Source organism: Coregonus clupeaformis, chromosome 40 (genome assembly GCF_020615455.1).
Source record: "Coregonus clupeaformis isolate EN_2021a chromosome 40, ASM2061545v1, whole genome shotgun sequence".
Taxonomy (NCBI): domain Eukaryota; kingdom Metazoa; phylum Chordata; class Actinopteri; order Salmoniformes; family Salmonidae; genus Coregonus; species Coregonus clupeaformis.
Window position 1 is genome coordinate 16,944,753 of NC_059231.1, and position 22,490 is coordinate 16,967,242.

At 44.1% G+C, this 22,490-nt stretch overlaps 1 protein-coding gene across 1 annotated transcript; it reads left to right on the forward strand.

Annotated features, from left to right (window-relative positions):
• The first annotated feature begins 262 nt into the window (after window positions 1-262).
• LOC121555130 (inhibin beta B chain-like) lies at window positions 263-13,974 on the forward strand. Its single transcript, XM_041868933.2, has 2 exons — window positions 263-1,387; window positions 9,908-13,974. The coding sequence occupies exons 1-2, from the start codon at window positions 988-990 to the stop codon at window positions 10,741-10,743; spliced, it is 1,236 nt and encodes a 411-aa protein (XP_041724867.1). The 5' UTR covers window positions 263-987; the 3' UTR covers window positions 10,744-13,974.
• The last annotated feature ends 8,516 nt before the right edge of the window (window positions 13,975-22,490 follow it).

The window sequence follows — 22,490 nt, forward strand, 5'->3', positions numbered from 1 at the left end:
GGCCTATAATAAAATGTATTGTTTATGAGGTAATTTAGTGTAAAATTATAATAGAGAAATTGATATTCGGGGTTAAAAGGGGTCACTATTGTATTCTAGTACTTTTAACATAGGACAGTATTCTCTCCATCCTGCGCTGCGCTTTTCTCCCAGCAATATTATCCCTTGCGCCCTGTTGGTGGAACTCCCCACGTGGTTTCAACTCCTGTATAAAAACTTTCGGTGTTAGGTGGCTCCGTGTCGTGATTGCAAAGGAGAAAAGTGTAAAGATAAAATTGTCTCTTACTGGACGCAGAGACGTCCCATTGCCAAGCAGCCTACTCAACTCACCAGTAGACAGAGAAGACAGTGATCAAGGGATGAGTTGGGTATGAATTGGATTGCAATTTAGTTGGATTCCTAAAGTTGCGTTTATAGGAGTGATTTGAATGTAAAGAGCAGTGGTAACCTCATATTTGGAATTTCACATCAGACGTTTCGAATACAAAGCTAGCGTACCGGTGAGATACGTTTGATAACTATGAGTGGTTTGCAAAGGATAAGGACTGTAATAATTCGTTTCGATCCATTTGAAAACGCGGTAGTGCCATTCATTTAGCCTAGTACCCTGTGATCATTTCAAGTTCGCCGGTCAAGTATCAACACCTCTGGAATTGTGCTTTAGATGAGAACTCGACTGATAGTGAGCTTTGGACAAAAAGGACCCAGGCCTGACAGGGCTGGAGATTAAGCAAATAACAGAATATCTGCAAAACCAATAGCTCTTGACAGCAATAATTTTTGGAATGCAAAAACTACATGGACTGTTTTGGATTACCGTAACGTGTGCATCAATCCTCGTTACATGTGTATTCCCGGTGGCGTATAGTAGGATCTTTACCGAGATACTTGTGAAGTAGCCTAACCCTCTAACTTTGCTCTCTGTATTCAATAACCACAATTCCTTTCCAGCGGCGTGCTTTGGAATTCCAGTCTCAAAAAGAGAAAATGAGAAAATATAATCTCACACTGGTTTGTTTAATGGCTTGCATACTTTCAATCCGCGGTACCTTGGGGACAACGGGGGCGGAAATAACCGGGGCAGAGACTCAAACCGTTGCCCGGGAGTCGTGCGCATCGTGTGGGATGCCGGAGGCGTCAGAACGGGTGGACGTAGACCTTTTGGAAGCAGTCAAGAGGCACATCTTGAACAGGTTACAAATGAGTGAAAGACCCAACATTACTCATCCTATTCCCAAGGCTGCAATGTTGACAGCGCTGAGGAGGCTTCAAGCCAGTAAGGTACGGGAAGACGGGAGGGTTGAGATCCCCAACCTTGATGGACAAGCTTCCTATAGTAACGAGCTGCAAGGGGAGACGTCGGAGATAATAAGTTTCGCAGAATCAGGTAATTATCGATAATCGTAGGATTTATATCACTCATTTGATCACCCCTTTTATCTCCCTTTATTTCTGAGTCATTATTAATTTAGTGACACACAGTACATTACTGTAAAATTGACTGTATTAAACTGTAAAAAGGAAATGCTACCATTATCGGGATGAATTAATGTATGAATGAAATTCATTGAGGGGTGGGGTTTGTATTTCACAGGATTTTACTGTAATTACAAGGGTTTGCTGCAAGGTAAATTGTTTCAACATTACAGCATATTAATTAATATTTGGTATTTTATATCACTTACACTTCTAGAGTTCTTAACAAAGGCTTCCAAACTAGCAGCAACTACCGACCAAAAGGACATGGCAAAATGCTCAACCATTAAAGGTTTAAGACTTGTTGCCACTCCAATCTGTTTTCTATACATTTTTAATTGATTTGGCACAATAACCACATAGGAGTTAAATTAGTACAGCATTCTGACTCAGGGGTGCCACAAATATAGCCTCTTACAAGGCACATCTCAAAATATGTTAATAAGCCAGAAACAACACCACCATGCACCCACTAGTGGTCAAAACGTTTTTGGCACTCCAAAGATATGGTGTGGTACTGTATTCTGCAACAATCTCTCACGTTCTCGCGTCAGAATTAGACGTTCATCCATGTTTCTCAAATGTAAAATGTAAGATTACATTACGGCAGGTAGCTTAGTGGGTAAGAGCATTGCGCCAGTAACCGAAAGATCGCTGGTTCTAATCCCCGAGCTGACTAGGTGAAAAATCTGTCAATGTGCCCTTAAGCAAGGCACTTAACCCTAATTGCTCCTGTAAGTCATTCAGGATAAGAGTGTCTGCTAAATGACGTAAATGTAACTCCGAATGGTTAAGGTTTGGGATACAAAACAAAAATAAAATAAACAACTTTCTATCGCTGGATTCGAACATGCAAACTTTTGCACCAGAGGCTTACACCCATCCGCCATCCCCGTCCACAACAACCAAGCAAGACCGAAACCTACTTAAAGGTAACAGCACTCACTGTTACCCCTAGTGGCCAGTTTCCACATCATCTCCCGACGTCCTCAGACATGGATGGATGTCTAATACTGACTTGTATCACGGGTGACCTTCTGTGGGTTGGAATTACAGTACCATTAGAAATACAACAATTCTTTCCCCGGCCACAAAATTTTCCCAAAATGCACCATAATTTACAGTATGCTGCAGTAAAATGTTTCAGAGTATTTTACATTTTACATTTTAACATTTTAGTCATTTAGCAGACGCTCTTATCCAGAGCGACTTACAGTTAGTGAGTGCATACATTATTTTATTTTTCATACTGGCCCCCCATGGGAAATGAACCCACAACCCTGGCGTTGCAAACGCAATGCTCTACATTCCTGCCGGCCATTCCCTCCCCTACCCTGGACGACGCTGGGCCAATTATGCGCCGCCCCATGGGATTCCCGGTCGCGGCCGGCTACGACAGACCCTGGATTTTACTGTTGATAATACCACGAATTATCGTATAAATTACAGTTTTCCGTTACAGTATAGACAATCAGCACGTTTTTCTGTACTCAGATATATTAAGTGCAACAGGTTTCCTCAAAAGTTTTGAATAATAACAGCACATTGGGGTTTACAGTGCACACACACAGACAAGCACAGGGCCGGATTAGCAAATCATAGATGGTTGTGCATCAACAGTTTTTCTCTTGTTATGTCAGTCACTGACAGTCACTCAATTAGCCATGTCTGTTAACAATTTATTGATTGGTAAGTTAGTCTAGCCAGCTATCTAAACTTGAAGTAATCATGGCCGAATACCGACCGGGCACGCAGGGCACGTTCCCAGGGGCCCTGACCTTCAGGGGGCCCCCATTAATTTTGTTTGTCACTCTCTCAGATATAATTAACATGGCAAAAGTCATGGCAAAATGTGTAGAATTGCAGGTAATTAGCTTTTAAACTGCAAAAATTACTCCCCACCTCATGGAAAAATATTTATAATTGCAGAAAACCTGCTTTAAAACAGCAAAATGTTCTCTACGTTACCCAACCAAGGCAGGGGCCCTCAGTTACCCATGTGGGCCCCCTACCTCCTCTCCTCCCCCATCTGATGATTATCAGAGCAACAGTAGCAGGCGGTCTACACTGATTGAGAGCGGGCCCCTGAGTCCTCCTGTGGTTGGCGTTTGCATAAAAAAAAGATATCGAAAAAATATACAGTTGAAGTCGGAAGTTTACATACACTTAGGTTGGAGTCATTAAAACTTGTTTTTCAACCACTCCACAAATTTCTTGTTAACAAACTATAGTTTTGGCAAGTCGGTTAGGACATCTACTTTGTGCATGACACAAGTAATTTTTCCAACAATTGTTTACAGACAGATTATTTCACTTATAATTCACTGTCTCACAATTCCAGTGGGTCAGAAGTTTACATACACTAAGTTGACTGTGCCTTTAAACAGCTTGGAAAATTCCAGAAAATGATGTCATGGCTTTAGAAGCTTCTGATAGGCTAATTGACATTATTTGAGTCAATTTGAGGTGTACCTGTGGATGTATTTCAAGGCCTACCTTCAAACTCAGTGCCTCTTTGCTTGACATCATGGGAAAATCAAAAGAAATCAGCCAAGACCTCCGAAAAAAAAATGGTAGACCTCCACAAGTCTGGTTCATCCTTGGGAGCAATTTCCAAACGCCTGAAGGTACCACGTTCATCTGTACAAACAATAGTACGCAAGTATAAACACCATGGGACCACGCAGCCGTCATAACGCTCAGGAAGGAGACACGTTCTGTCTCCTAGAGATGAACGTACTTTGGTGCGAAAGTGCAAATCAATCCCAGAACAACAGCAAAGGACCTTGTGAAGATGCTGGAGGAAACAGGTACAAAAGTATCTATATCCACAGTAAAACAAGTCCTATATCGACATAACCTGAAAGGCCGCTCAGCAAGGAAGAAGCCACTGCTCCAAAACCGCCATACAAAAAGCTAGACTACAATTTGCAACTGCACATGGGGACAAAGATCGTACTTTTTGAGAAATGTCCTCTGGTCTGATGAAACAAAAATAGAACTGTTTGGCCATAATGACCATCGTTATGTTTGGAGGAAAAAGGGGGAAGGATTGCAAGCCGAAGAACACCATCCCAACCGTGAAGCACAGGGGTGGCAGCATCATGCTGTGAGGGTGCTTTGCTGCAGGAGGGACTGGTGCACTTCACAAAATAGATGGCATCATGAGGAAGGAAAATTATGTGGATATATTGAAGCAACATCTCAAGACATCAGTCAGGAAGTTAAAGCTTGGTCGCAAATGGGTCTTCCAAATGGACAATGACCCCAAGCATACTTCCAAAATGGCTTAAGGACAACAAAGTCAAGGTATTGGAGTGGCCATCACAAAGCCCTGACCTCAATCCTATAGAACATTTGTGGGCAGAACTGAAAAAGCGTGTGCGAGCAAGGAGGCCTACAAACCTGACTCAGTTAACCCAGCTCTGTCAGGAGGACTGGGCCAAAATTCACCCAACTTATTGTGGGAAGCTTGTGGAAGGCTACCCGAAACGTTTGACCCAAGTTAAACAATTTAAAGGCAATGCTACCAAATTCTAATTGAGTGTATGTAAACTTCTGACCCACTGGGAATGTGATGAAAGAAATAAAAGCTGAAATAAATAATTCACTCTACTATCTGACATTTCACATTCTTAAAATAAAGTGGTGATCCTAACTGACCTAAAACAGGGAATATTTACTAGGATTAAATGTCAGGAATTGTGAAAAACTGAGTTTAAATGTATTTGGCTAAGGTGTATGTAAACTTCCGACTTCAACTGTAAATACTACATATATATATATATAATATACAGTATGCTGTCTATTTCGTTTTTAATTAATTATTTTGTTTCCGTCTTGGGCACCCTACGGGCCTCAGCCTCATGCCCTACACACACACTCTGTGAGCTCTAATCTATCATCAGTTAGATAACAGAAACCAATAATTGCCAGGTTAGTGAGGTGAGAACGTCATATTTGACTGTTTTTAGGTTTGTATAGCAGAGGAAGCATCAGAGGAAGCATTAGCAGCACACACAGTACCATCAGCCTGGATGGGTTCCTAGCTGTTGCCTTCTAATAGGAATGATCTGAGCACATTCATGACAAGGGAACAAAAGCAACAGCCTGGTCTCATGTATTAGATGTAACATAGTAAAAGTACATCTGGGACACTCAAATTAATATGATATGTTACATTTGGTATGTTACATAAGACAGAAGGTTATGCGAACGTCTAGCAACCCAAAGGTTGCGTGTTTGAATCGCATCACGGACAACTTTAGCATTTTAGCAACTTTGCAACTACTTACTACTTTTTAACTTCTTTGCAACTACTTAGCATGTTAGCTAACCCTAATCTTAACCCTTTAACTTAACCCCCAACCCTAACCCCAACCTTAACATTAACCCCTAACCCCTAGCCTAGCTAACATTAGCGTTAGCTACTAGCCACCTAGATAACGTTAGCCACAACAAATTGGAATTCGTAACATATCATATGTTTCGCAAATTCGTAATATATTGTAGGAATTGCAATTTGTAACATATTGTACGAATTGCAAATTAATACATACTGTACGAAACGTAACATATCACACTAATTGGAGTGGACCGGAATTACGTTTACTATGTTACATCTACCCCTGAGTCCAGGTTGAACACAAGGCAATTATTGAGAGAGCACTGTGCATTCTTGCTAAACCCAATATGACAACATTAAGAAAATGCTCAGAATAATGCATGAGACATTTGAGTCACCGGTTGTGGGTTCGGGGTGATGGAGAGATGGAGGAGGAGGGTGCATGGTGTGCACATATCACCGTTTTCTAAATAATGTTTTTGTCATATAAAGGTTCACCAACCTGGCCTCTTTGCTTTTGCCATTATTCACGACACCTTTGAGCCTTTGTGCAGCATTGTGCCATGGAACTGGCTTTGCTCCCTGTTCTCTAGACCCCCTCTGCCTTCAGGCCAGCTGGCACTCACCCCCAGAGCCCAAAGCCCAGGCTGCCAGCCAGGGCATGGAGAGAGGGACAAGGCCCCTAGAGCGACCTGGAGAGAGGCAGCTAGACCAGGCCCAGGCACAGGCCGGGTGATGTCACAGTCAAAGATCAAGGTGTGCTGGTAGGGGCCTAGGGGAGTTTGTGATGGGCTTTACTGGATGACTGCGAAGTATCAGGCCAAAGTATTTTGTGAAGGTGTGGGACGTTGTCCTGTCTTATTCGCATAGTTTAAACTGTATGGTTTTCAGCCAGCTAGGAGCTAGGAGGCAGCTATAGCTCTCAGTCAGCCATCAGTCTTAGACTGCCTAGCGGAGCAGAGGCTGAGACTGAGACTGAGCTCACTGCCAACGTTCCAGGTAAGGAACAGTGCCAACCACCCGTCTCTTATGACACGGTCCCGTGGGCCCTCGCTTTGGCGGCAGGATTTGGTGTCCCGTAACCACGGGAGCGGAGCGGAGGGCAAGGGGAGATGTGAGTTGGTATAGCGTTGGTATAGCCGTTTGGACCGGTTGAACTCCCTGTGACTCCGGTCCAAGTAACGGAATCAAGACTTAATTATTGGATGTCATTAACTCTGGCCCAGTCCCCGGGCTATGTCCCAAATGGCACCCTATTCCCTATATAGTGTACTACTTTTGACCAGAGCCCTATGGGCCCTGGTAAAAATGTCCATTATATAGGGAATAGGGTGCCATTTGGGATGCAGCCTTGCAGGGCTATAGGGCTGGCTGCTGGGTTTACACTGGGACACAGTCTTTCATGAAGAAACATCAATCATGCCCTGTCTGGAGCCGCTCCAGGCATTTTCCACATCACACTCAATCCAATCCCCCCCCGTGTGTATGTCATTTCTCCACCACTACCACCAAAGCAGCTTACTAACAGCTGGCCGAATGGGGCTCGCCCTGACCTGCTGTGCTCTTTCCCCCTCTCCTATTTCCCTGTGTGGAATTCCTGGAGTGCAGAGCTGAGCACTGTGCTCCAGCAGCCTAAGGGATGGCTGTCAGAGCCGTGTGTGTCTGTGTGTCTGACTGCAAGGCGAGGCTCATGTCAGAGCAGCGGTGCTCCGCGATGTGCGGTCTCTGTTGACACAGACTTTGAGTAATGAGCATAGCACCCTGCTACATGCACCCTGCCTATGTTGTGCACACGCACACGTGCACACACACGCACACTGCCTGCCTGCCTGCCGGTCTGTCTGCCTCCCTGCTTGTCTGCTTTTTTGTCTGCCTGATTGCCTGCCTGCTTACCTACCTGTCTACCTGATTTCCCGCCTGCTTACCTACCTGTCGGCCTGCCTTGTTGTTGTGTTGGTGGCGCAGGTGGGGACACGCTGAGGCAGCTGTAGTACCAGCAGTGCTAGCTCTATCAGAGAGAGAGAGAGGCCCAGCCAGATATCACCCTCCCCTCACCTGCCCTGCCCTAACCCTGCCTGGCCCAGGAGCACATTGACGCCAGGCACACTCAGAGTCAGGCAGCACACCTCTTGGTTTAACTGGTCTCCTCCCTAACCTCCTTCCTCACCTCGCTTCCCCCCCTCACCTTCCCACAGCCTGCAGTCAGTGCACACCGGTGTTAAAGCACCTGGCTATGTGTTTTTGTGGTATTTTAGAAAAGAAAAGAAAAGGTAAATAGTTTAAGTGTTTTCTAGCAGGATGATTCTCAATCCACTCCAGCATCCACTTTAATGCGGCCACCCACTGGGCACACACTGGTTGAGTCAATGTTGTTTCCACGTCATTTCAATGAAATTGAACCAACGTGTAATAGATGTTGAATTTACTTCTGTGCCCAGTCGGCAGTCTCAGATACCCTAACTTGTGGGCCGTTAAAAAAGATGTTATTTTTTTCCCAGATGGGATATAAAGCTAGCACATCTCTTATGACCATGCTTCAGTCCAGACTGGAGGATCTTTGTAGTCAGAGATTCAGACTGCCATCTCACTTCATTGCCTCCCATACACTGTCACTCAGGGCACAGAGAGAGAAACGCCCTGGCCTAGGAGCTCCCCTGTTGATCACTGGGAGCTGTTGAGGCAAGCAGCAAGGCATGGTAGTAAATGAGGCGAGGTTAGATACTCCTTACCTCGGGCCATGACAGCAGTTAAAACAGGGGAAAACTGTTATTGAATCAATGCCTTTAGATCTACACTTCTGATGCATTTCAATACATACAGTTCTTCTTACATTCTTGATACTGCACTCTGAGGGTTGGATATCGATGTTGCTGATATGCATGCACCTTGTGCTTTTGTTGTTGCCACAGGGATGTGTGTGTGTGTGTGTGTGTGTGTGTGTTACTTTGGCTCCCGGCTGACATACTGTAGCGGGAGGCAGAACTAGTCTGAACAGGTCTGTGTGAAATGAATGTAAAGTCACTGTTACTGGAGTACGTTGTAAACGTAGAGTCGCTTTAAAAGGATCATCTTTGGTGGTTAGCTGTTGACACCAACTCACGCTAATCAGTTTGTAAACAAAGACATTTTGCCACTTCAACATGTGCTCAGCTGAAGCCGATCCTGGCTAACCCCCAGACAGAACCCTCTCGGTTTTCACAGTAATTTGGAAGACATCATTAGGCTTAAAAAAAAGATACGGCCGACCCCAAACTCCATTATGCCTTAGACATTTGGAATCTCTTTGTGTCGTTTTAGAAAGTGGCCAGTGTCATGTAAATTGATTTTATTTTTGCCTCATCATGCTTTTGGTTAGGAGGGCCACGCGCTCAATGCCAGGCAGCAGCGAGGCTGTCTCCTAATACCTCACTGGGGTCTTTATGCTGTCAGTCTCAGAGGCTCCGGGGAGCTCAGGGGGTTTCACACACACACACATACACACACACACAAACAGCGAACTCAATTAACCCCCTGGGGCCCGGGCCTTGTCCACCCCCCTCCTCCACTCCCCTAGTCTTCACAATCAGACCTGATGCCAACTGGGCCTGCTCCCAGAACTGGGCTGTCAGGAGAAACAGCCTATAAGGAACTAGTCTAACGGCATGTGATGTAAGAGAAAGAGAGTGGTGATGGAGGAGAGGAGAGGAGAGGAGAGGAGAGGAGAGGAGAGGAGAGGAGAGGAGAGGAGAGGAGAGGAGAGGAGAGGAGAGGAGAGGGAGAGGAGAGGAGAGGAGAGGAGAGGAGAGGAGAGGAGAGACAGAACTGACTGAACTGCTCCCTCTCTGGCTCCCTGCTTGGGGCTCCCTGTGGATGTTTGTCCACTTCTTTCTCCCTCTTAAAAATGACACTCATATGTAGTATGACATAACTTTCATTCACAGAGACACAAGTTGGAAAACTGTGAGGATTTCATCCTCCTGTCCTGTTTGAATTTGTGAATTTTGTCAGCTTTTCTAACTTGCCCTTTAAAATTGTCAGTTTATTCTCTTGACCCTTGACTGTACAGTATATATCACTAAACCCACATTTCCCTCTCTTCTCTATCAGATGAGCTGGTTTCATCTCAAGCCTCTAAGTCCAGCCTCCACTTCCTCATCTCCAGTGAAGGGAACCAGAACCTGTATGTGTCTCAGGCCAACCTGTGGCTCTACTTCAGGCTGCTGCCCACCGGCTCAGAGAAAGGGCCTCGACGGAAAGTCACAGTTAAGATCCACTACCATGAGGCAGGGACTGGGGCTGCAGGTGGAGCCGGGGGAGGAACAGGGCCCGGGGTAGGGGGAGGAGGTCGGTGGACCCTAGTGGAGAAGCGTGTGGACCTAAAGCGCAGTGGCTGGCACACCTTCCCCCTGTCAGAGGCAGTGAGGGCCCTGTTTGGTAAGGGCGGCCGGCGGCAGGACCTGGAGGTGCGCTGCGAGGGCTGTGAGGCGTCCAACGTGGTTCCTATCTTAGTCGACCCAGTGGAACCCTCACACAGGCCCTTTCTGGTGGTCCGGGCACAGCAGGTGGAAGGGAACCACCGCATCAGGAAGAGGGGGCTGGAGTGTGACGGGAGCAGTGGAGGCCTGTGCTGCAGACGGCAGTTCTACATAGACTTTCGCCTCATTGGCTGGAACGACTGGATCATCGCACCCGCGGGTTACTACGGTAACTACTGCGAGGGAAGCTGCCCGGCGTACATGGCGGGGGTACCGGGGTCGGCGTCGTCATTCCACACAGCAGTGGTCAACCAATACCGGATGAGGGGCATGAGCCCCGGCTCGGTCAACTCCTGTTGTATCCCCACCAAGCTCAGCACCATGTCTATGCTGTACTTCGACGATGAGTACAACATAGTAAAACGAGACGTGCCCAATATGATAGTGGAAGAGTGTGGCTGTGCCTGAGACTGTCTGTGACTTTTTGAGCTTTGAAAGTTAAATCAAACGACGGTAGTCAAAATGTCTTGTACAAAAATACCTTTTTGTACTACACACATATATATATATATATATAGTTATATGGAAGCACACCAACTGGTACACACAAACAATATGTATTTATGGTTTGTTGTATTTACCTGGCTGAGCGAGGCCAGGTTCTGTCCATTCCATATTAACAACATCAGAACGGTTCCAGAGTTTTGGGAAGAGAAGGAGATGATTGATCAGCAAATGATATCAATTTTTCTAGTTTGCCATTTCTAGAGGAAAAATAATGGTCCTTAATTTCTTCTCTGAGGAAGATGGAAAGAAAAGCGCTTAAGGAAGCAGCACACCAGGACGTTGACAAAACAAAAGCACTGACAATGACAATTCGTCGGCTTATATAATTCAGAAACACCAGCACTTCCATAAAGAATGTCATAAAGACACTGTGACTGTCTGATCCTGTGGAATTATTACATCAACTGTATCAGCAAGAAATGATTATTGAATAAAGCTTTTCCAGGACTACACTCCTGTCCATGTGAGGTAACGACACAATAACAAAGTTGTTAACATTGACATATTGTTGTTGACATTGGACCACGTTCTTTCCTCCTGCCTGTGTAAGTGTGTGTCTGTCTGTGACCATGCTGCAGGCAATCGCTCACTGAGTTCAAAGGTGAAGATGGACCTTTGTGCAAACTGCACTACATACACTTAATCCTGAGAACGCAGAGTCCCCACTGCCCTTACTTGTTCCGATAAAGTGTACCTCGAATTGGCGAGGAGTTTTTTGTTAGGGCCCAACAGGGCATGATGGTGCAGTGCAGCACTTACAGACTAAACCCTTTAAATGCACACTCCCACTCCTAATAGCACTTGCATATTGAAATGCCTTCAAAGGGGTACTGAGTGTCTTGTCATAAATAAGTGCCACGTGATCTATGCAATGAATAGTAACCCACCCATGCCCACCCATACAACTCTACCAGACTGAACTGAACTTTCTCCTCCTCCTATCCTAGTGTAACTCCTCCTATCAAATACTTGAAATGTGATCTTTCGCTTCTGTTTTTCCAAAGCAAATGATTGTTATGACATTTGCACTGAAAAGTTGCAGGATTAGTTAATAAACAGACTGCCATTGAAAATTATTTTTATGGAAGTAAATTGACATTTTGTTTTAAAAAGTATTTTACCTACACAGCAAATTCTCCATTGTTAAATCAACACTGAGAGTGTTAAAATAACACTGGAAGTGTGGGCCCGTATAGACACTGGACCAGTGTTAAATTAACACACTGCTTAGTGCAAAGCCTTATTTCCCAGAATCCCTTGCCTTTTGAGTGAATTATAGAGTTACCACTCATGGCTGTCTTTGTTAGTGACAGAGACATGGTTGTTGCATTCATCAATTTTCAGTCCAATGGACTTCAGCAAGCGAGATCCTGAGATAATGTTATTAAAGTTGTATTATTTAACACAATACAATAAGTATTTCATAAGTACTTATTCTGAGGGACTACACTCTAAACATAACAATTAACTCTAAGTGTTGAATTAACACTCAGTGTTGGTGTTAATAACCAGAGTTTAACCAAAACCATGCCCATCATTAATATATTTCCCAACATGCTCTATTGCAGGTTGATTTTAATAATTGTTTGTTTCAATATCTATGTTTTTGCATGTACATTGATTGATTAATTAATCTTATGTTTCTCAAATATAAGTGAGATACATTTTCTAAACTAATCCAATATGTTACTTGGACTTATTGCACCTGTTACTGAAATGGTTGTTCCAGTTTAGATGCTTTAGGGAGTCTCATATTTCAGTCTTCCCAACCCTGGCAGTTGCGGGTGATAAAAAATTCAGTCGGAATTACGCATTATACAAGCCAGCATAATGTGACAGGTTGCATGAATAAGGCAAATTGTTGGGTTGTTCGGATTACCCAAACATTGGTTAATTTAACCATAAATTGAGTTTTTATTCACCTTCATGCTGGGTTGACCAAGCAGCTCTGTCTTTTTTATTGTAATCCATTGGTTATTTTCAGGAGGCGGGACTTATTAGGGGCATGGCTTTTAGATAGTTATGTTTGGCCACCTGTGAGAGTAAATGTCATTCCTGTTGATCATGTTAAGTTTGTACACTGCAATGTAAAATGTATTCACATGTTACTGTGCATTACATATTCTAATACAAAAATATTAACATTATGAATTACATATTGCAACAAACTGTTAACTATCATATTGGGGAGATCACATATGCATAGGCTTTTAAGGAACCCATATGTTTCTGTACACTTCATTAAAGCTACAAAAGTGTCAGTGTTCAACCATAACATGCGATAACGATTCAACAGAACAGATGAACTGGAATTACATTTACTCTCATGGGTGGCCAAAAATAACTTGCTGAAAGTCACACCCCTACTAAGCCAAGACTCCAGTCTTCTGATCTGACCCGCTGGGTCTATCTCACTCAATAAACCAGCATCAGCAAACCAACCTTGGTCTTAAAAAAGAAATACAAATACTAAGTGACCCAATGCCTGCAACCCAGCAGTTGGGTCATGCAAACAACCCAGTCATTTTTAGTGTATGTCCTCAAAATAAGGCCTTATGAAATACATACTGTATTTGTTAAATAATACAATTTTAATGATAGTATTTTCACTTAGGATTTCACTTGGTGAAGACCCCAGGACTGAAAATGGATGAATGCAACAAGCGTGTCTCTGTCACTAACAAATTCAGTCATGGGTGGTAACTCTACAATTCACTCGAAAGGCAAAGCACTCTGGAAAATATGCAAATAAAGCTTTACACTAAGCAGTGTGTTAATTCAACACTGTTCAGTGTCTATACGGGTCAACACTGTCAGTGTTAATTTAACTCTGTGGAATTTGCTGTGTAATAATGGAACCAAAGAGGCCAAGATTATTTTAGCTTGATCATAAGAGGCCTAATCTACGTATCAGGGTACACCATGATGATTCCATTTCTTAGTTCTATTATTTCCTTTCTCTATCTATTTTGTACAATAAACATGTGGAACACGTCATTTTTCATCTTTAATTATATTTTTTCAGTTTTTCTATTTAATAAAAATATATTTTTAGTTCCTGTTTCAGAATCATTTAGTCATGTAAATGTCATCTGTACAGTTTATGTAAAATAAAATATGTTTTCTTAAAATATTTTGTAACTTTAAAATAAATTCTTACTCTGCATTATTATTGTATTCTCCAGTGTTGTGGTCGAAATCATTTTATTGAGTCTTTCAGGCACTCAACATTCAGCAGCTGCTAGATATGAAAAGTAAACAAAGGAACTTCAACAGCAATCTCCATCTATACTGCTCCATATGTAAAACATCTCACTGTCAGTCAGGACTGTGCCCCTTGCTTACTAGCTGTCCTATTCCTCATCATTTGCTGAAGTGGTGAAAAGGCTAACTTGTAAGCATATAACTGTCAGAACAGTATTAGTTGTACCTAGCTGTCCGTCATTTGCTGAATGTAATACAGCTGAGAGACAGACGGTCACATATCAGCTTAATTCCTGATGGTGATGTCAGTGTTGTGCTGGTGGGTTGGGTAGGTTTCGTTTAGGAAACAGCACAGATCTGAGAGATCCTAGGGGCAGCAGCGTGTAGCCACATGGCCTTATTACATCACAGCCAACGGGTTCCCCTGAAATATTCTTATTTGACTGTTGCTGTTTATCAGAGCCACAGGCTAAGGTTGCCAGAATGACAGGTGTAGCTACAGTGCCTTGCAAAAGTATTAACCCCCCTTGACGTTTTTCCTATTTTGTTGCATTACAACCTGTAATTTAAATGGATTTTTATTTGGATTTAATGTAATGGACATACACAAAATAGTCCAAATTGGTGAAGTGAAATTTAAAAAATAACTTGTTAAAAAAAATTCTCAAAGATAAATAACGGAAAAGTGGTACGTGCATATGTATTCACCCCCTTTGGTATGAAGCCCCTAAATAAGATCTGGTGCAACCAATTACCTTCAGAAGTCACATAATTAGTTAAATAAAGTCCACCTGTGTGCAATCTAAGTGTCACATGATCTCAGTATACATACACCTGTTCTGGAAAGAATATGGCACCACTACAAACCTGCCAAGAGTCGGCCACCCACCAAAACTCACGGACCAGGCAAGGACGGCATTAATCAGAGAGGCAACAAAGAGACCAAAGATAACACTGAAGGAGCTGCAAAGCTCCACAGCGGAGATTGGAGTATCTGTCCATAGGACCACTTTAAGCCGTACACTCCACAGAGCTGGGCTTTACGGAAGAGTGGCCAGAAAAAAGCCATTGCTTAAAGAAAAAAATAAGGAAACACGTTTGGTGTTCGCCAAAAGGCATGTGGGAGACTCCCCAAACATATGGAAAAAGACTCCCCAAACATATGGCTTTTTGGCCATCAAGGAAAACGCTATGTCTGGCGCAAACCCAACAACTCTCATCACCCCGAGAACACCATCCCCACAGTGAAGCATGGTGGTGGCAGCATCATGCTGTGGGGATGTTTTTCATCGGCAGGGACTGGGAAACTGGTCAGAATTGAAGGAATGATTGATGGCGCTAAATACAGGGAAATTCTTGAGGGAAACCTGTTTCAGTCTTCCAGAGATTTGAGACTGGGACGGAGGTTCACCTTCCAGCAGGACAATGACCCTAAGCATACTGCTAAAGCAACACTCAAGTGGTTTAAGGGGAAACATTTAAATGTCTTGGAATGGCCTAGTCAAAGCCCAGACCTCAATCCAATTGAGAATCTGTGGTATGACTTAAAGATTGCTGTACACCAGCGGAACCCATCCAACTTGAAGGAGTTGGAGCAGTTTTGCCTTGAAGGGCAAAAATCCCAGTGGATGGATGTGCCAAGCTTATAGAGACATACCCCAAGACACTTGCAGCTGTAATTGCTGCAAAATGTGGCTCTACAAAGTATTGACTTTGTGGGGGTGAATAGTTATGCATGCTCAAGTTCTGTTTTTTTGTCTTATTTTTTGTTTGTTTCACAAGAAAAAATATTTTGCATCTTCAAAGTGGTAGGCATGTTGTGTAAATCAAATGATACAAACCCCCAAAAAATCTATTTTAATTCGAGGTTGTAAGGCAACAAAATAGGAAAAATGCCAAGCGGGGTGAATACTTTCGCAAGCCACTGTATGTGTACATATGTAGGAATCTTAATTTGAGCCAGTTTGCTAGAGCTGGAAAATAATCCTGCAGCAACAGGAAATGTGAATTATTATATGGATTATAATTAATGGACATTTTTGTAAGGGTTGATAAAAACATTTGTCAGGGAAAATCAAGTCTGAAATTTCAAAGTGGAAATTACAAACTTTAGACGCCTTATTAAACCTTAAATACACTACAAGTTTTAAATGTCTTGCATTGCAGGATCCTGCAACAGGGTGATCAAATTAAGATCCTACATCTGTAAATACCATGTGCAAACAGAATGGGCCTGCACACCTACTAATGCGTCAACTGTTTCTGTAATGCAACAATATTTGTGCAACACAAGCAAAACACACACAAGCACAAACCACGCATTCCCAAAAACATTGCTTGAGAAAACTGGTTGAAATGTGTCCATGTGGATGTGCCAAGTGGATGAGATAGATAGCTACGCCTGACGCCAGCCTGTTGGGTGAATAACATGTTTGGGACTGGGAGGGTGGGACGGCTCAACTAAACACTTTGCTTGAACTGAATGAGTCAGTAAGAGAGAGAGAGGGAGAGAGAGAGGGAGAGAGAGAGAGAGAGAGAGAGAGAGAGAGAGAGAGAGAGAGAGAGAGAGAGAGAGAGAGAGAGAGAGAGAGAGAGAAAGAGAGAGAGAAAGAGAGAGAGACATGAACACAGAGAGAGAGAGAGAGAGAGAGAGAGAGAGAGAGAGAGAGAGAGAGAGAGAGAGGAAGAGAGAAGGGAGAGGAAGAAAGAAAAGTAGAATCACTGTGAATGTGATGAGTGATGAGTGATAGATCTGTCACTCCTGGGCCACATTAAGATACAGTAGAAATACACTACATGGCATTACAGTAGGTGGACACCCCTTCAAATTAGTGGATTTGGCTATTTCAGCCACACCCGTTGCTGACAGGTGTATAAAATCGGGCACACAGCCATGCAATCTCCATAGACGAACATTGGCAGTAGAATGGCCTCTTCAGATTGACTTTCACAACATTATTCACCAATAAATGCATGACTATCCATTGCCTGGAATAGGCTGAAATAGGAGGCATACCATTACCCAGCTGTGTAGAGATCAGAACATGCATTCATTTTGTTGTTGATGAAGTCATGTAAAAAGCATTTTATGTTATACAAGTTTTATGTTGGTCAAGTTGCCTGCCTGTTAGATACATACTTTATCAGCGTTGGCTTTTCATCAAATATTCAACAGATAATCTCCAGTGAAAATACAGTAACCATTCCCAGCCCGTTCACCAATGTGTTTGATCTCAGGATAACTACAGTATATAGAGCAATTCTGATCTTCTCTCAACCGATTCTTCTTAGGCCTACTTTAATATTAGAGCTTGTTAGCTGTGTAGCTGTTTGATGGACTTATGTACTTTAGATACCCTTTAAGTTAACTGTTAGTTTCTTCTGAAGAGCACGGACATGAACAAACAGTCTTAAACTGAAACCACACTGGTGTCAAAATTTGTGTGAGAGAGTAGAGAGCATCAATTCAGTGAGGAGAGTTGTAGCTAATACACCCTAGCAGTTTATAAAGAATTTAGCTAGTCTCGTTCTTTCTACATAACAGTATTCTCCCTTGAATGAGTTCCTCGAGTTTCCCAGCCGTAGCCTGCCTAAGCTATATGGCTGTGCTCAAAATCAACAAAGGTAGGCATAAAGTTATTGTTTTCAAATATGTATTATTGGCACTGGCAGCTAAACTTATCAACACTAAATATTCACTTTTTGACTATACATGTTACAATTCCAGACGTAACAATGCACAATTAGTCTATTTTCGCGAAGAGGCGAGAAAAATAGACTTGCTTTCTAATTTGAAGCTCATGACGCCATTGATGCGGTTGACGCCAGTGGCCCGTCTGTTTTCTCTCATTCACTACAGTGCAATTACAGCATGAACACACTCGTTCACGCGCATTTGGGCTTTAGGGTTTTAGGATCAACCTCAAGGCTTATTTTTCCCTTATTCACCTCACCCTCCAACGCAGGGTGACATTGTGACCTTTGGAGCAACCTGCACTAAAAGCCACTGGCACACTCTCATAGGGGGATTAAAGCAGAGTAGAAGAGACTTGGACCCTTTCTTTCTAAAACTAGCCGCCGAAATTGTCGCAACCCCTATTACTAGCCTGTTCAACCTCTCTTTCGTAACGTCTGAGATCCCCAGAGATTGGAAAGCAGCCGCGGTCATCCCCCTCTTCAAAGGGGGTGACACTCTAGATCCAAACTGTTACTGACCCATATCCATCCTGCCCTGCCTTTCGAAAGTTTTTGAAAGCCAAGTTAACAAACAGATCACCGACCATTTCGAATCCCACCGTACCTTCTCCGCTATGCAATCCGGTTTCCGAGCTGGTCATGCAACGCTCAAGGTCCTAAACGATATTATAACCGCGATCGATAATAGACAGTACTGTGCAGCCGTCTTCATCGACCTGGCCAAGGCTTTCGACTCTGTCAACCACCGCATTCTTATTGGCAGACTAAATAGCCTTGGTTTCTCAAATGACTGCCTCGCCTGGTTCACCAACTACTTCTCAGATAGAGTTCAATGTGTCAAATCGGAGGGCCTGTTGTCTGGACCTATGGCAGTCTCTATGGGGGTGCCACAGGGTTCAATTCTTGGGCCGACTCTTTTCTCCGTGTATATCAATGATGTCGCTCTTGCTGCTGGTGACTCTCAGATCCACCTCTACGCAGACGACACCATTTTGTATACATCTGGCCCTTCATTGGACACTGTGTTAACAAACCTCCAAATGAGCTTCAATGCCATTCAACACTCCTTCAGTAGCCTCCAACTGCTCTTAAACACTAGTAAAACTAAATGCATGCTCTTCAACCGAACGCTGCTTGCACCCGCCCACCCGACTAGAATCACTACTCTCGACGGGTCTGACCTAGAGTATGTGGACAACTACAAATACCTAGGTGTCTGGTTAGACTGTAAACTCTCCTTCCAGACTCACATTAAGAATCTCCAATCCAAAGTTAAATCTAGAATCGGTTTCCTATTTTGCAACAAAGCCTCCTTCACTCATGCTGCCAAACATGCCCTCGTAAAACTGACTATCCTACCGATCCTTGACTTCGGCGATGTCATTTACAAAATAGCCTCCAACACTCTACTCAGCAAATTGGATGTAGTCTATCACAGTGCCATCCGTTTTGTCTCCAAAGCCCCATATACTACCCACCATTGTGACCTGTACGCTCTTGTTGGCTGGTCCTCACTACATATTCGTCGCCAAACCCACTGGCTCCAGGCCATCTATAAATCACAGCTAGAAAAATCTCCGCCTTATCTTAGCTCATTGGTCACCATAGCAACACCCACCCGTAGTATGCGCTCCAGCAGGTATATCTCACTGGTCATCCCCAAAGCCAACACCTCCTTTGGCCGCCATTCCTTCCAGTTCTCTGCTGCCAATGACTGGAACAAATTGCAAAAATCTCTGAAGCTGGAGACGCTTATCTCCCTCACTAACTTTAAGCATCAGTTGTCAGAGCACCTTACCGATCACTGCACCTGTACACAGCCCATCTGAAATTAGCCCGCCCAACTACCTCATCCCTATATTGTTATTTATTTTGCCCATTTGTACCCCAGTATCTCTATTTGCACATCATCTCTTGCACATCTATCATTCCAGTGTTAATACTAATTGTAATTATTTTGCACTATAGCCTATTTATTGCCTTACCTCCATAACTTGCTACATTTGCACACACTGTATAAATATTTTCTGTTGTATTTTTGACTTTATGTTTCGTTTTACCCCATATGTAACTATGTGTTGTTGTTTTTATCGCACTGCTTTGCTTTATCTTGGCCAGTTCGCAGTTGTAAAAGAGAACTTGTTCTCAACTGGCTTACCTGGTTAAATAAAGGTGAAAAAATAAAAATATATATATATATATATACTTGAAAGCATATTTGCAAGCGGCTAATGAGCAGAAAGTTCATTAATCAAATCCATCTTAGCGGCTGCGCTGCCTGCGTTCCCTTCTTACATCTCCTTCTTCTACCGGGTTAATGGAGGAAGCAAAAAAACAATAAATACGCTGCACTCCAGGACAGCACACCACAGCGGCTGACCTCCTGAGACCTATAGGTTTAGATAGTGAACGATCCACCTTGCCAGGTCAGCAGTACTATGATACACTATATATACAAAAGAATGTGGACACCCCTTCAAATTAGTCGATTTGGCTATTTCAGCCACACCCGTTGCTGACAGGTGTATAAACTTGAGCACACAGCCATGCAGTCTCCATAGACAAACATTGGCCGTAGAATGGCCTTACTAAAGAGCTCAGTGACTTTTAACGTAGCACCGTCACAGGATGCCACCTTTCCAACAAGTCAGTTCGTCAAATTTCTGCCCTTCTAGAGCTGCCCCGGTCAACTGTAAGTGCTGTTATTGTGAAGTGGAAACGTCTAGGAGCAACAACGGCTCAGCCACAAAGTGGTAGGCCACACAAGCTCACAGAATGGGACCCCTGAGTGCTGAAGCGCTTAGCGCATAAAAATCGTCTGTCCTCGGTTGCAACACTCACTACCGAGTTCATGAAAGCTTCATGAAATGGGTTTCCATGGCCAAGCTGCCGCACACAAGCCTATGATCACCATGCGCAATGCCAAGCGTTGGCTGGAGTGGTGTAAAGCTCGCCGCCATTGGACTCATGAGCAGCAGAAACGCGTTCTCTGGAGTGATGAATCACGCTTCACCATCTGGCAGTCCAACGGACGAATCTGGGTTTGGCGGATGCCAGGAGAACGCTATCTGCCCCAATGCATGGTGGCAACTGTAAAGTTTGGTGGAGGAATAATGGTCTGGGGCGGTTTTTCATGGTTCAGGCTAGGCTCCTTAGATCCAGTGAAGGGAAATCTTAATGCTACAGCATACAATAACATTCTAGACGATTCTGTGCTTCCAACTTTGTGGCAACAGTTTGAGGAAGGCCCTTTCCTGTTTCAGCATGACAATGCAACCGTGCACAAAGCGAGGTCCATACAGAAATTGTTTTTTGAGATTGGTGTGGAAGAACTTGACTGGCCTGCAGAGAGCCCTGACCTCAACCCCATCAAACACCTTTGGGATGAATTGGAATGCCGACTGCGAGCCAGCCCTAATCGCCCAACATCAGTGCCCGACCTCACTAATGCTCTTATGGCTGAATGGAAGCAAGTCCCCGCAGCAATGTTCCAACATCTAGTGGAAAGCCTTCCCAGAAGAGTGGAGGCTGTTATAGCAGCATCCCCCACTCCCCCTCAGCCGCACTAGCTCCTAAACTCTCACCTCCCCCCCACCCTCTCACCCCCTCCTTCCTCCATCTTGACCTCCTGACTCCCAGACCACTAAAGTACACTCAGGGCCACAAAGCCTTCGTTTGTGTGTCGTTCAGTGGCTAGCCTAGCTCAGCGCCAGCCAGCTCAGGGATCACCTCCACCCTCCACAGGAGCCCCCCGACCATCCCCTCAGGAGGGGTAGCACTGGCCATGGCTGTGAAAGAGCTGATAGTCCAATATGCCACATAGATAGGGGCTTAGGTTTAGACAGGGGCTTAGGGTTAGACAGGGGGTTAGGGTTAGACAGGGGCGACTGATTCACTCGCTGTGACTCTGAGCCCCCATGGAGCCGCTCCACTCCCCTCACCCCTCGGCCCTACCTTCCCATCACCCCTCTGGCCCCCTCACTCCTTCAATATGATCCATGTCACACTCTGTGTACACATCACTGACGATCTGAAATGGTCCACCAACACAAACAGCGTGGTGAAGAAGGCTAAACAGTGCCTCTTCAACCTTAGGAGGCTGAAGAAATTTGGCTTGGCACCTAAAACCCTCACAAACTTTTACAGATGCACAATTGAGAGCATCCTGTCGGGCTGTATCACTGCCTGGTATGGCAACTGCACCGCCCGCAACCACAGGGCTCTCCAGAGGGTGGTGCGGTCTGCCTAACACATCACCGGGGGCAAACTACCTGCCCTTCAGAACACCTACAGCACCCGATGTCACAGGAAGGGCAAAAAGATCATTAAGGACAACAACCACCCGAGCCACTGCCTGTTGACCCTGTTATCATCCAGAAGGCGAGGTCAGTACAGGTGCATAAATATTCATCACTAGGCGGCTTCCACCCGGTTACGTAACCCTGAATCTTAGAGGCTGCTGCCCCATATATATAGACTTGAAATCACTGGCCACTTTAACAATGGAACACTATTCACTCTAATAACGTTTACATATTTTTGCTTTACTCATCTCATATGTATATACTGAATTCTATTCTACTGTACTTTAGTCTATGTGTCACGCCCTGGCTCTGGGGACTATTAAATGTTAAGCCAGGGTGTGGATTTCCTATTGTTTAGTTTTCTAGGTTTGTGTTCTAGTTCGTGTATATCTATGTTGGCCAGGGTGGTTCCCAATCAGAGGCAGCTGTAGCTTGTTGTCTCTG